This window comes from Dipodomys merriami, unplaced genomic scaffold (assembly GCF_024711535.1).
Source record: "Dipodomys merriami isolate MVZ:Mamm:240054 unplaced genomic scaffold, mDipMer1.0.p SCAF_447, whole genome shotgun sequence".
Lineage (NCBI taxonomy): Eukaryota > Metazoa > Chordata > Mammalia > Rodentia > Heteromyidae > Dipodomys > Dipodomys merriami.
In genome coordinates this window covers 792,614-806,937 of record NW_027206010.1, presented here as the reverse complement: position 1 = coordinate 806,937, position 14,324 = coordinate 792,614, and the positions used below count along the sequence as shown (strand labels likewise).

Here is a 14,324-nt window from a genome sequence, read left to right as displayed (position 1 = left end):
AAACAAACAATGTCATTTTTTGAGCTGATTGCCTGTTGTTCCTCGAGGAGCCTAGAATTTGGATATATGCTAGGCACAGGGTACATCTATGCGACTGACCACCAAAATAAAACCCCTGGACTTCTAGACTCAGGTAGTTTTCTGGATGGAAGTCTCTTCAGATATGCTATTATGCCTAAAGTAAGCACGTACTCTTAAAATCTTGTGCTTAATTTCCTCCAGAAAAGATATATTACCTTTTGTTAATTTTTTTTTTTTTTTTTTTTTTTTTGTTGTTGGTCGTGGGGCCTGAACTCTGGGCCTGGGCGCTGTCCCTCAGCTCTTCAGCTCAAGGCGAGCGCTCTACCACTTGAGCTACAGCGCCACTTCCGGTTTTCTGGTGATTTATTGGAGATAGGAGTCTCACGGTCTCTCCTGCCCGGGCTGGCTTTGAACCACGATCCTCAGATCTCAGCCTCCTGAGTAGCTAGGATTACAGGCGTGAGCCACCAGCGACCGGCACCTTTTGTTAATTTTATATTGTGCTTTCACTATAAATAAAAATTCAGCTATAGCTCATCTATATGCTGAATCCTGTGATTCCTCTAGCAAATGGCTACAATTCAGTATAGTCTTCAGGACCTAGCATATTATCCTTTGTTTTTTTTTTTTTTTTGCCAGTCCTGGGGCTTGAACTCAGGGCCTGGGCACTGTCTCTGAGCTTCTTTTGCTCAAGACTAGCACTCTATCACTTGAGCTACAGTGCCGCTTCCCACTTTTTCTGTTTATGTGGTACTGAGGAATTAAACCCAGGGCATTATGCATGCTAGGCAAGCACTCTACCACTAAGCCGCATTTCCCAATCTGGCAAATCACCTTTTAATTTGATCCCATAACTGGAAAAAGCTGAGTTATTTCACTATTTTACATAAATTTTTCTTCTGCATAACTCAGGATCAAAGCTAATGCACTAAATGGAAAAATAGGATCAAATCTGGGAGACTTGTGGAGACCTGAAGAGGGGTAGGAAGCACCTAACAGAGGACCTACTGCATCAACCAGCCACTGAAGGCATCAGGGTTATTGAATCTGCTTCTAGTGCAGTATTTTTATTCTTTGCTTCCACAGAATGTGGTACACAGCTATTATCAATTATTACTGCCAGTGCTGGTGACTCGACCAAATTAGCAAGGGTAAAAAAGCCAAACAGTCTATTTGCCAATCAACATACCAACTTAAGGCAAAAGAGGCCCCACAGATAAAGTACCAGAAAACAATGGAGACATAGGACTCATCAGCAAAGCCAATCTAGCCATCCATATTTCAACAACCTCTAAAGAGTCCACTGCACTTTAAGCACAAACCTACATATAGCTAGGCTTCCCACTAAACGGATATGGAAAAGACAAAACAAAATCTACTGCTATCTTGTTTTTAGTACTAGAGATATATACAGCAAACAGGAAAAAAAGACAGCATATTTAAAGCAAGTCAAGGACCTGGGTTTAACTCCCAATGACGAGAGAGAGAGAGAGGACAGAGGACAGAGAGGAAAGAAGAAGAGAAGGGAGGAGGGAGGAGGGAGGAGGGAAGAGGGAGGAGGGAGGAGGGAGGAGAAAGAAAGAGATTATTTCTTTGGAGAATTTGGGGGGGAGGTACTGGTACTGCAGGTTGAACTTGAGTCTCATGCTCTAATTTGGCTTTTTCACACAGCTGACACTGTACCTCTTTAGCTACACCTACATCTCCAGCTATTTTGTATATATGTGCCAGTCCTGGGGCTTGAACCTAGTGCCTGGGTGCTAGGAGTCTCATGGACTCTCTTTCCCATGCTGGCTTGAACTCAGGGCCTGGTGCTATCCCAAAGCTTTTTTGCTCAAGACTAGCACCCCACCACACAACCACAGCTTCACTTCCAGCTTTTTGGCAGTTAACTGGGGATTAAGTCTCATGGACTTTCCTGCCCAGGCTGGCTTTAAACCTCACTCAGCTACTTCCAGCTTTCTGATGGTTACTTCAGTCTCGCAGATTATTCTGTTTAGCCTGGCTTTGAAGCATCACTGGCAGATCTCAGACTAGAATTACAAGCATGAGCCAGCAGTACCTGGCTCGGAAAAGTCTTAAAATAACTATTATAGCCTGAGATAAAAACAATTTTACTCGCAATTAACACATTTCTTTCTTTGCTTCTGTAGCCATGTAGTGACCAAACTCACCGAAACAACACAATCCACAACAGGCTTCTTAAGAACACTTTCTGCTGTCTCCTTCAGTTTGGACAAAAGCATGGCCGTCACTTGCTCAGTGGTAAAACTTCGCTCCTCTTCCATATAAGTAACCTGCAAAAATACAAGTAAAAAGAATCCAGACTTATGGTACTTTGTCATGACCTAATCCTAATACCTAAAGTAAACAATGCCTTGCAAATCATCAGTGTAAGATTGTAAAAGGGAACTGAATAAAGCTATTTGTAAGCAATATTTACTTGAAGGTTACTTTTGGCTTTTTAACAAGCTTTCTAATCATAATACTCAAGAGATGGAAGATGCAAAGTAAAACAAAACTAAGACAGCTACCTACACAGAAGCAAACTAGTATAACTATGAACCACTCCACCCTATTTTACATCTGACATGTGTCTGACTTACTGTGTTTACTATATTATTCACCTCCCAATAAAATCTAATCTAATCTAAGCAGTATTTTTGTCTAACTTACCATAATACCACTTAGATGGTCACAATAAATACTTGTTGACCCGGATGAAAGTCTGAAACCTTGGTAAGAGTTATAAATGTTAAATGATGAAAGAGTGCCTAAAATAATCCATCCCACATGCCTTATTCCAGAAATGCCACCCAGCAAAGAAAATGTTGCTGTCTTCTTTTAGCAACTACCCCAACTCAGAAAGAGTGCACCTTCTCCTCACTCCAGTCAATAATAACTGATCATAGCTTAGCATTTAACAATATATTACATTTCATACTAAAGTTTGGGAGGCTGAAGATGCTGCTTTCACTGCAACTTTTAAACTGTACCCATTCTACCTGCTTAATTCTTTTTTTTTTTTTTTTTTTGGTCCGGTCATGGGGCCTGAACTCTGGGCCTGGGCGCTGTCCCTCAACTCCTCAGCTCAAGGCTAGCGCTCTACCACTTGAGCCACAGTGCCACTCCTGGCTTTTTTCTTTTTGCTTATGTGGTGCTGAGAATCGAACCCAGGGCCTCATGCATGCAAGGCAGGCGCTCTACCACTGAGCCACCTTCCCAACCCCTATTTGCTTAATTCTTAGTCAGTTCCTTCCCTTTGTACTAGTACCTACTGCTTCCCCAGATACTCCTCCCAGTCTCACTTTGCTTCCTGCTGTGCTGACTTCATCTGCAAACATCCATTCTATTTCTTATTTAGCACCTCTTCACCTCTCTCTTGTGCACTCAAGCTTCATCCCTTATGCCAACTGTACCTTAAGTAAACTTGTGATCACTTTTTAAGTTACAGAATTTTTCCTTTCTAAATTCAAATAACTTCTCAGCTATATAGTCACTAGTACCTTGATTTGTTCTTGTATTTCATTAATATCTGCTGTTTTTTAAGACTGTTCTTATGGTTACATCTAAAAGTGGGATGTTTCAAATACCAAATCCCTCTATAAACTCACCTGGCCTAAAAAGTTCACATACGCTTCTGAATTACTTTTATTATCTCTGAATAAAACAGGCAGTTGTGTCTTATCCTACCTACCTTCTAGTCTCTCACCCCTTTTGTGTGATCAGTTCGCTATTTCTTCACAGTGGGATTTCTCAAGATGTCTCAACATTAAAGACAAAATTCACTCTTCCCCAAAAGAACAAACCTCTTTCCAATCTACCCATCACCAAAAACATAACCTTACCTGGCTCATGACTTGAAAGTCAGGATTCTTTACACTTGCTCTGCCAGTCATTCCCTAAACATACTAGAAAAGTGGCTGCCCCACCAACAGCAATGTCAACTTCAAACCCTCACACTCTAGGCTACAATGCATATAGCAGCACCACCAATAGCTCCCACACACCATCCATATCATGCTAGGTGGTCAAGCATAGTGGTACAATCCTGTAATACCATCTACTCAAAAGGTGAAGTGGAGAATGCAGTCAAAAATTCAAGCTGGAAACCAGTGGCTCACACCTGTAATCCTAACTACTAAAGAGACAGAGACCTGAGGATCACAATTCGAAGCCAGCCTGGGCAGAAAAATCCCCGAGACTCAAAAACCAGAAGTGGAGGCTGGGAAGGTAGCTCAGTGGTAGAATGCTTGTCTTGCATGCATGAGGCCCTGGGTTCAATTCCTCAGCACCACATACACAGAAAAAGCCAGGAGTGGCCCTGTGGCTCAAGTGGTACAGCACTAGCCTTGAGCACAAAGAGGCTGAGGGGCAGTGTCCAGGCCTTCAGTTCAAGCCCCACAACCAACAACAACAACAACAAAATTCAATGCACATCCTACTTAAGAAAACAGGTAGGTTGGGAGGAATGGATGAGAATGTTGAAAGGGGTGACATTGATCAGGATGCACTGTCCATAAACTGCTCTGTCGAATGGCAACTACTTTGTATAATGACCTAAAGCTTTTATATGTGTGTATAGCCGGGCGCTGGTGGCTCACGACTGTAATCCTAGCTACTCAGGAGGCTGAGATCTGAGGATCACAGTTCAAAGCCAGCCCGGGCAGGAGAGACCATGAGACTCCTATCTCCAATAAACCACCAGAAAACTGGAAGTGGCGCTGTAGCTCAAGTGGTAGAGCACTCGCCTTGAGGTGAAGAGCTGAGGGACAGCGCCCAGGCCGAGTTCAAGCCCACGACCGACCAAAAAAAAAAAAAAAAAAAGATTTTATATGTGTGTATAAAAGCACATACATATACATATATATATATATATATATATATATACACACATATATATACATATATATACATATATATATATACACACACACACACACACAATTTTTTAAAGGTGGAGATACAAGGACCTTGCTTATTTTTATACAGGCCCAGTGGAACAGTTATCAAGACTCCATCTCAAAAACCAAGCTGGGCCTGGTAGCCTACTCCTATCATCTGTTAGGAGGATAATGGTCCAAGGCTATCTGAAAAATAAACCAAAGCAAAAAAGGGTTCAAGAAGTACATGCTAACAAGTGCAAGCCCCTAAGCCCTGAGTTAAAACTCCAATACCAAAAAGCAAAATCTAGTCTTTACAAGCAGAAGTTTTTCTGTTTAGTATTTACAGTTTGTATCATAAAGACACTGCTGTATACCTTTACTGCTAGTAAATACTGCTGTTTAATCATAAGACATTATCTTGAGAATCTCACCTTTATACCCGTTAATCCAGTGGACAATTGCACAATATCATATGCAAGGTTTGATTTTTCTGCTTCCACAAAAGGATCAGAGAATGCTCGCCCATGGAATCTTTTAAATCCTTGGACTGTGTTCTTTGCATTGGAAATTACCTAAGGGAAAGAATATCAGAATAAAAGACTTTTAAAAAAAATTTTTAACAACTTTAAAGTAAAAAGCATTTTTTACAGGGTTCAGTTACTTCTCTAATTAACCCCACAAAAACTGGAAGTGGTTTTGTGGCTCAAAGGAGTAAGAGTGCTAGCCTAGAGCAAAAGAGCTCAGGGACAGGACCCAGGCTGAGTTCAAGCCCACTGGGGGGAGAGGGAGAGTCTGTTCTTAAATTTCTAACACATATGAATGACTATGAGCTTTCAAGTATTGCCTAGTTTATGGCTCAAACGTTCTAGAAACAAGTTCATCAATTCAGAAATTAAAGTTAAAGATCAGTGCCAGTAGCTCAGGCCTATAATCCTAGCTGATCAGAAGACTTAAAATCTGAGGATTGAGGTTTAAAACTAACCTAAACAGAAAAGTCCATGAGATTGAAAGCTGGAAATGGAGGTGTGGCTCAAGTGGCAGAGTACCCTCCTTGAGTAAAAAAGCCAAGCAAAAGTGAAAAGCCCTGAGTTCAAGCCACAGTGGATAAACAGCAACAACAACCACCAAAGAGTTAGAGGTGTAGCTCAAATGACAGCCTAACACAATGAAACCCTGAGTTCAATACTCAATACCAATTAACAACAAAGAAAAATAAAATACCCAATTAAATGAAAAAACAACTGATCAAGCTAGATGCTGGGGGGTCACTCCTGTAATCCTAGCTACTCAGAAGGCTGAGATCTGAGGATCACGGTTCAAAGCTAGCCCAGGCAGGAAAGTCTGTGAAACTCTAATTTCCAGTGAACTACAAAAAAACAGAAGTGGCGCTGTGGCTCAAGTGGGAGAGTGCTCACCTTGAGCTGAAGAGCTCAGGCCCAAAGTCCAAGCCCCACAACCAACAAAAAATAAAAAAAACTGACTGAGCACCTTTTCCATAGATTAGGTTTTACCTGGTCCCAAGACAAGTTCTACCAGTCTGAACCACAAGGTAAAATATATAACTCTTTAATTTTATGGACACCTTCGATATTTTTTTGTTTTTTTTTTTTTTTTTTGGGTCCGGTCGTGGGGCCTGAACTCTGGGCCTGGGCGCTGTCCCTCAGCTCTTCAGCTCAAGGCTAGCGCTCTACCACTTGAGCCACAGTGCCACCTCCGGCTTTTTTCTTTTTGCTTATGTGGTGCTGAGGAATCGAACCCAGGGCCTCAGGCATGCAAGGCAAGCGCTCTACCACTGAGCCATCTTCCCAGCCCCACCTTCGATATTTGGTTGAACAAAATTCTTGCCATACTTACTCAAAAACCAGCACATACCTCAAGTTCTTGGTTTGCAAAGAAAACTAATGACAAGTCCCTAAATATCCTTCAAAAAACTTGAATAACAAAGATCAGTAATGAACTTAAGAATAAGATGAAAGGCCCAACAAAACAGACATCAGGGAACATTTCAAATATCAAGATCAAAGCAGCTTTTCTTTGCCTGACCTTGCTTTGTTTTGATCTTTGGCTTGTTGCGATTAATACTTAGTCTATAATCCCAACACTCTGGATCCCACTCTTACTACTGAGGTAAAAGGATCTGGGCTATACTGTGAGACTATGTCTTTTCCCCATTCCCAAAGAAACAGAGTGGAAAAAATACCAGAAGTTTTCATTAAACATATTGTACTGCTGTTGCTAGTTGAAAGCTCTTTACTTCTCACTCCATGAAAACATGGTTCAGGTCTGTCTCTGTCAGCTTACACGTAAGGTCTACCAGTACTACACAAAGCTGATAAAGAACAGAGGAACCAGAGAAATAAGTCAATTTAGGGAAAAAAAAAAAAAATCAAAACTCTACCTGGCTCTTAGCTGCTGCTCCAATAGACCGATTCTTAGGACCAAAAGAAATGCAAGCCCTAGAAGATAAAGCATAAATTTAAGAATCAACTTTCATTTTAATATTACATTCAAAACCACTGTAGAAAAAAAACACTGCAGGCAAGATTTATTAATTTTCTAAAAACTACATTTTAATGGTACACAATATGACTATGATTTTGACCTTTCTATTGAGTTAAACTGTTCATGGAATGGGCTATCTTAGAATGAGTCCTATCAGCCAGGCACTGGTGGCTCATGTCTGTAATCTTAGCCTCTCAGGAGGCTGAGATCTGAGGATCATGGTTCAAAGCCAGCCTGGGCAGGAAAGTGTGAGAATCTTTTTTTTTTTTTTTTTTTTTTTTTGTCGGTCGTGGGGCTAGAACTCTGGGCCTGGGCGCTGTCCCTCAGCTCTTCAGCTCAAGGCGAGTGCTCTACCACTTGAGCTACAGCGCCACTTCCGGTTTTCTGGTGGTTTATTGGAGATAGGAGTCTCACGGTCTCTCCTCCCCAGGCTGGCTTTGAACCGCGATCCTCAGATCTCAGCCTCCTGAGTAGCTAGGATTACAGGCGTGAGCCACCAGCGCCCGGCTAAGTGTGAGAATCTTATCTCCAATTAACCACCAAAAAAAGTGGCGCTGTGGCCCAAAGTGGTAGAGTGCTAGCCTTGAGCAAAAAGAACTCAGGGACAAGACCTAGGCCCTGAATTCAAGCCCCACAACCAACCACAACAACAAAAAATAGACTTTATAGTCTAAAAATAAGCATAAGTCTAATGTGACAGAAATTGCCTAGAATACCACGAAGTGGACAAGCCAGGTCTACCATCCTAATTCTTTAAGATTAACATTCAAAATCCCACTATAAAACAATACTTACCCATCAATCAATTAGTTGTTGATTTGTTTTGTTTTTGGTCATTGAATTAGGTACTGTTCCTGAACTTTTTCGCTCAAGGACAGCACTCTGCCACTTTAAGCCTTAGTGCCACTTCTGTCTTTCTGGTGGTTAATTGGGGATAAGAGTGTTACAGACTTTCCTGCCCAGGCTAGTTTTGAACCGTGATCCTTAGGTCTCACTCTCCTGAGTAGTTAGGATTACAAGTGCCTGATACCAATTAGGTGCTATTGTTTTTAAGATGGCCCATGGCTAGCCATTGGTGGTTCTGACCTATAATCCTAGCTACTCAGAAGGTTGAGATGTGATAACGATCATGATTCAAAGCCAGTTTGAGCAGGAAACTGTGAGACTCTTATCTCATATTAACTAGCAAAAAAACCAGAAGTGGAGGTATGTTCAAGAAGCAGAGTGCCAGCCTTAAGCAAAAAGGCTAAGGAACAGTGCCCAAGACCTGAGTTCAAATGTGTACACACATGTACACACACACACACACACACACACACACACACACACACACACACACACACACACACACACACACACACACACACACACACACACACACACACACACACACACACACACAGCTCAGTAGCAGAATGTCTGGCTAGCATGTCCAAAGCCCTAGATTCAAGTCCCAATAATTAATGAAAAAAAGATATACACTTTGAGGTATGGTGGCAATACCTATAATTCTTGGGAGACTATGAGGCAGGAGGAACACAGGCTGGAGTTAAGTTGGAGGCTACAAAACAAGTTCCAGGACAGCCTGAGTTATATAGTTAGACCCAGTCTCAAAAAAAGGCCAGCTGCCAGTGGCTCACTCCAGTAATCCTAGCTATTCAGGAGGCTGAGGTCTGAGGATTGCAGTTGAAAGCCAATTCAGGCAGAAAAAGTCCATAAGACTCTTATCTCCAATTAACCATCAAAAAAGCCAGAAGTGGCCCAAGTGGCAAAGCACTAGCCTTGAGCAAAAAAGCTCAGGGACAGTGCCCATAACCTGAGTTCAAGCCCTAGGACAGGCATAAAAAAACAAAAAACAAACAAAACAACAACAACTATGAAGCATGCTTGTAATCTTACGTACTAGGACATAGAGGCAAGCAGGACCACAAATTTGAAGCCCGGCAGTTTGAAGCCAGGCAGGGGTAAAGTTAGGGAAACTCAAAAACAAAATAATGATTTCACTGTATTGCTCAGGTATTAAGGGCACTTGTCTAGCAAGCATGTAACTCTGGATTCAATCTTCAGGACTGAAAAAAAAGACAACTGGAAAATAGGAAGGATTAATTTGTTGAATTAAGTCAATAGGTAAAACACTAAATTGTTTTGAAACTAAAAATTCATGTTTAAAAAATAATCCTAATATTTCACTGAGAAGTCCAAAAAGATTAAGTTAAATGTTAGAACTAGTACTAAATTGTAGTCTGATACAAGTTCAATATAAGAAAAAAAATACAATTTAAAGAATACCTGAAATTACACTGTCCCTCCACACTGTAAGTGGCTACTATTGGCATTTAAGTAAATATTCCTCTTCAATCTTAATATGCCCAGTAAATTCTAAAACAAGAGAACTGAAATACCTAAATTGAAATACTCCATGCAAATATACTTCTCAAAATACTCTAGGTTTGTGGGGCAGGTAGGTGGGAGCAGCCCTAGGACTTCAGGGCCTGGGCACTGTCCCTAAGCTTTTTTTTTCTCAAGGCTTTTGCTCTACTACTTGGGCCACAGCTCCATTCCCAGCTTTTTGGTAGTTTATTAGATATAAAGAATCTCAAGGGGGGCTGGGAAGGTGCCTCAGTAGTAGAGTGCTTGCCACATAAGCAAAAAGAAAAAAGCTGGAAGTGGCGCTGTAGCTCAAGTGGTAGAGCACTAGCCTTGAGCTGAAGAGTTGAGGGACAGCGCCCAGGCCCAGAGTCCAAGCCCCACGACCAGACACACATACACACAAAAAAAAACAAAGAATCTCAAGAAGTTTTGTGCCTGGGTTGGCACAGTCCTCAGATCTCATCCCCCTGAGCAGCTGGGATTGCAGATGTGAACCACTTGCACCCAGCTACTCTCAGATTTTTGACATGAACAAGTGTGAGCGTATTTTTTTTAATTGTCAATTACTCCTTCCCAGGAACTTTCCAAAATTTTCACACAGTCTGCATGCACACCTTTCATCCAAGTAGGTCAAGCTCCCTTGTCTCACAGATTTCATTACAGAGCTTTCATATGCCAAGTAGTGTGCTAAGTGTTCTATACTTGATACACCCAAATACTGTAAGAACTCTAGCTGACCCAATTTTATACAGGAAGAACCAACTCAGGTTATAAACAGCTAGTAAATAATTAAAGTCCAGGATTTGTTATCAAGACCAAAAGACTCCTACCAACCCTGTTATATTCACCCGTACTTCTTCTAGAACTCATTTAGACTAGTGCAATCCTTCTTCTGTTCACATAGTCTCATCTTATTTTCAAGTTCTACGTAGTGTGCCTTTCCTGATCACTCCAGCCCCCACTGACATACTTCTCCATAGGTCTCTGAACATTATTTTAACTTTGTACTCTGTAATCTTTTCCATAATGTACTTTTGGTACTGTATTTACTATTATTTCCTCCTTGATCAGTTACGCCTCTAGACAAGAGGGATCTTTTCTATTCTACACATGTTAATGCTGTACAATCCTCAGGAGTGCTCACACACTTTGCTTCCATTTCAAACTGCAAACTGACACTACAGGAAATAAATTAATTTTACATTCAAAAACCTTCTGTTCTAAACTTTAAGTCAAAAAAAAGTATTTTCAGCCAGGGAACAGTATTGCTCTCCCTTTGCTGGGTCAGAGATGTTACTGACCAAATATTCATAGACATTCCTATAGGTTATGAATAACTGCAGTTGCATAGACTTAAAAAGTAGTTTATGTGTGTAGAAAAAGCTATTCATTATACACTGTTGCTCTAATTCATTTTCTAGAAAATAAAGTATTTTAGAGAACACACAACAGCAACTCCCAAGTTAAGAGCTATAGACAAAACTAACATGGAAATGGATCCTGACTTAATCAAGAGTCTTTGGTTACTGCCTCCGCCCTGAATTATAAAGTACCAAAAGTTAATATCAAACACTCACTTTTCAGATTTGCAGTTTCTAAATAAAATACAGCAAACCCTTAGTTAATTAAGTTTTGCATATTGTTAAAACACAGAGCTGTAGAATCTGAAAGGTAGCTTCTTGCTGTTCTATTAAAACTATACAATGGGGGCTGAGAATGGGGGCTGGGAATGTGGCTTAGTGGTAAGAGTGCTTGCCTAGCATGCATCAAGCCCTGGGTTTAATTCCTTAGTATCACATAAACAAAAAGTCAGTAGTAGTGCTGTGGCTCAAAGTGGAAGATGCTAGCCTTGAGCAAAGGGAGTGAGCTCAGGGACAGTGCCTGGGCCCGAGTTCAAGCCCCAGGACTGGGAAACAACGCAAACACAAACACAAACACACCCCTATACAATGTATAAAAACACTTCAGTCTGATGCCAGTAGCTCATGCCTTTAATCTAGCTACTCAAGAGTATGAGACTTAAAGGTCAAGGTTTAAAGCCAGTCCAAGCAGAGAGGTCTGTGAGACTCCATCTCCCATTATCCACCCAAAAAAAAAAAAACAAAAACGGAGTTGTAGCTCCAATGGTTTGAGCTCCGTTCTTTTTTTGTTGGTCATGGGGCCTCAACTCTGGGCCCAGGCGCTGTCCCTCAGTTCTTTAGTTCAAGGCTAGCACTCTACCACTTGAATCACAGCGCCACTTCCTGCTTTTTCTGCTCATGAGATGCTGAGGGAATGAACCCAGGGCCTCAAGCATACAAGGCAAACACTACCACTGAGCTACCTTCCCAGCCCTTGAGCTCCATTCTTGAGTGAAGAAAACAAAGTGAGAGGCCCTGAGGTCAAGCCCCAGAAAAAAAAAGACAACATGATTTACAAAACCCTGCTATTATCTACTGTGCCCTGCACACCTGCTCAAACTCATCTCACCATTTCCTTAAGTGGTCCACGAGGAGCCACAATCTCAACCTGTCAAGTATGTCAAGCTTGTCTGGCTTCAGGTTTCCCCCCTGAGTTCTCTCCAGCCAGGAACAATGCTTTCTCAGACCCACTGTGACAATGACTTCATGGTAACTACTCATCTTGCAGGTCTTGAGAGGCACTTATTTCAGAGCACATTCCAACTGTCCACTCCAGATTCAGCTTTTATCAAGTTTCCTCTTACACTCTTATCATATCCTGCACTTTTCTACTTTTTTTTCCTGTCAGTTTTGGGGCTTGAACTCTGGGCCTAGGCACTGTCCCTGAGCTCTTCAGCTCAAGGAGAGCGTTCTACCACTTGAGCCGCAGCACCACTTCTGGTTTTCTGGTGGTTTACTGGAGATAAGTCTCATGGAATTTCCTGTACAGGCTGGCTTTGAACCACGATCCAAAGATCTGAGCCTCCTGAGTAGCTAGGATTACAGTCATGTGCCAAGAGCATCTGGCTCCAGTTTGTTTTTTTTTAACTAGTAATAAATGTACTTTCATTTAGCATCTGGCTATTTCCATTTGCTATGTTCTATGTACCTCCATACTGCTGGCATTCAACATCAGCTAAAATAAAACCTAGATTTGGTGGAAAGGCAAGGACCTCTTCTGGGTAAGACTCCACTAAATCCAGATGTTACATGCACAATTTGACCTGTGGTATAGACACCAGTCAACCTGCATCTCCTTTCTACTCTCATATTTAAGCAAACCTACATCAGAATCTGCATAAAAACAAGATCCAGCCAGGTTACCAGTTGCTTACTCCTATAATTCTAGATGCTCAAAGGCTGAGCTCTAAAGATCTTATTTGAACACAGCCTGGGAAGAAAAGTCCATGAGATTTTTTTTTTGGAGGGGGGGTTGGTCATGGGGCTTGAACTCTGGGAACTGTCAGCTCTTCAGCTCAAGGCTAGTGCTCTACCACTTGAGCCACAACACCACTTCTGGTTTTCTGGTGCTTTATTGGAGATAGGACTCTCACGGACTTTCCTCTCCGGGCTGACTCTGAATCCCAATCCTCAGATTTCAGCCTCCTGAGTAGCTAGGATTATAGGCCTGAGCCACTGAGGCCTGGCTCCATGAGACTCTTATCCCACAGTTAACCAGCAAAAAGTTGGAAGTGGAGCTTTGGCTAAAGTGGTAGAATGCCAGCTAGTTGAAGCACAAAAGCTCACAGGGATATCACCCAGATCCTGAATTCAAGCCCCAGAACACACACACATACCCAAATCCAAATCTATTCTTCCACAAAAACCAAATTTTCCTTTTTTTTTTTTTTGGTCAGTCGTGAGGCTTGAACTCTGGGCCTGGGCACTATTCCCTCAGCTCTCCAGCTCAAGGCTAGCGCTCTACCACTTGAGCCACAGTGCCACTTCTGGCTTTTTCTGCCGGAAGTGGTGCTGAGGAATCAAACCCAGGGCCTCATGCATGCAAGGCAAGCACTTTACCACTCACTGAGCCACCTTCTCTGCCCTCCCTTTTTTTTTCTTTTACCAGATCTAGTTAAGAACTTAGTTAAATTTATGGCATTCCTGCATATTTATGGGGAACATGAAGGTAATTAATTTATAGTATTTTTATCACAATTATAGAGTATGTGGTAAACCACTTATTAGTCTTTAAGGCAAATTTAACTGCCATGAGAAGACTAGCTTCTTTTATATGAAATCAACTTCTTCAGTTTCAAATGGAACTCACTGTAAAACTATTGTACATGAAAATATAATCTAAAAGGATGGATAGGAACATGGTTCTATCCAATCCTTAGGATTCTCTTTATATGTCCTGCCCCCTTTGGAAGTAAAGCATGGCCAATTCTAGGCAGGTAAAGAGCAAGGAACTGTGTTCAGGCTTTCTTTAATTCCTCAGGAATTATACTATTTTTATAGAAAAGAAACTTAGACCCAAAGAAACAAGATCAAATAGGAAATCGGTGCTAAAATGTTTAGTAACCATCTTGGAAAAAAAAATGTGTGTTCCACTCTAGGGGCTTGAATTCAGAGACTGGGTGTTTGTTGTTCAAAGCTAGCACTC

General features: G+C 41.5%; 1 protein-coding gene and 1 non-coding gene across 2 annotated transcripts in view; both read right to left on the bottom strand.

The window, feature by feature from the left end:
• Positions 1 to 14,324, bottom strand: part of LOC138808218 (heat shock 70 kDa protein 4) — a 49,046-nt gene that overhangs the window by 29,087 nt on the left and 5,635 nt on the right. The window contains exons 2-4 of the mRNA XM_069994209.1: positions 7,306 to 7,363; positions 5,339 to 5,479; positions 2,196 to 2,318 (exon numbers count right to left, since the gene is read on the bottom strand). Coding sequence (XP_069850310.1) covers positions 2,196 to 2,318; positions 5,339 to 5,479; positions 7,306 to 7,363 — 322 coding nt within the window. The remainder of the gene's footprint in view (positions 1 to 2,195; positions 2,319 to 5,338; positions 5,480 to 7,305; positions 7,364 to 14,324) is intronic.
• Trnaa-ugc (transfer RNA alanine (anticodon UGC)) lies at positions 3,177 to 3,240 on the bottom strand. The gene has a single exon. It is a non-coding gene; the product is annotated as a tRNA-Ala (tRNA).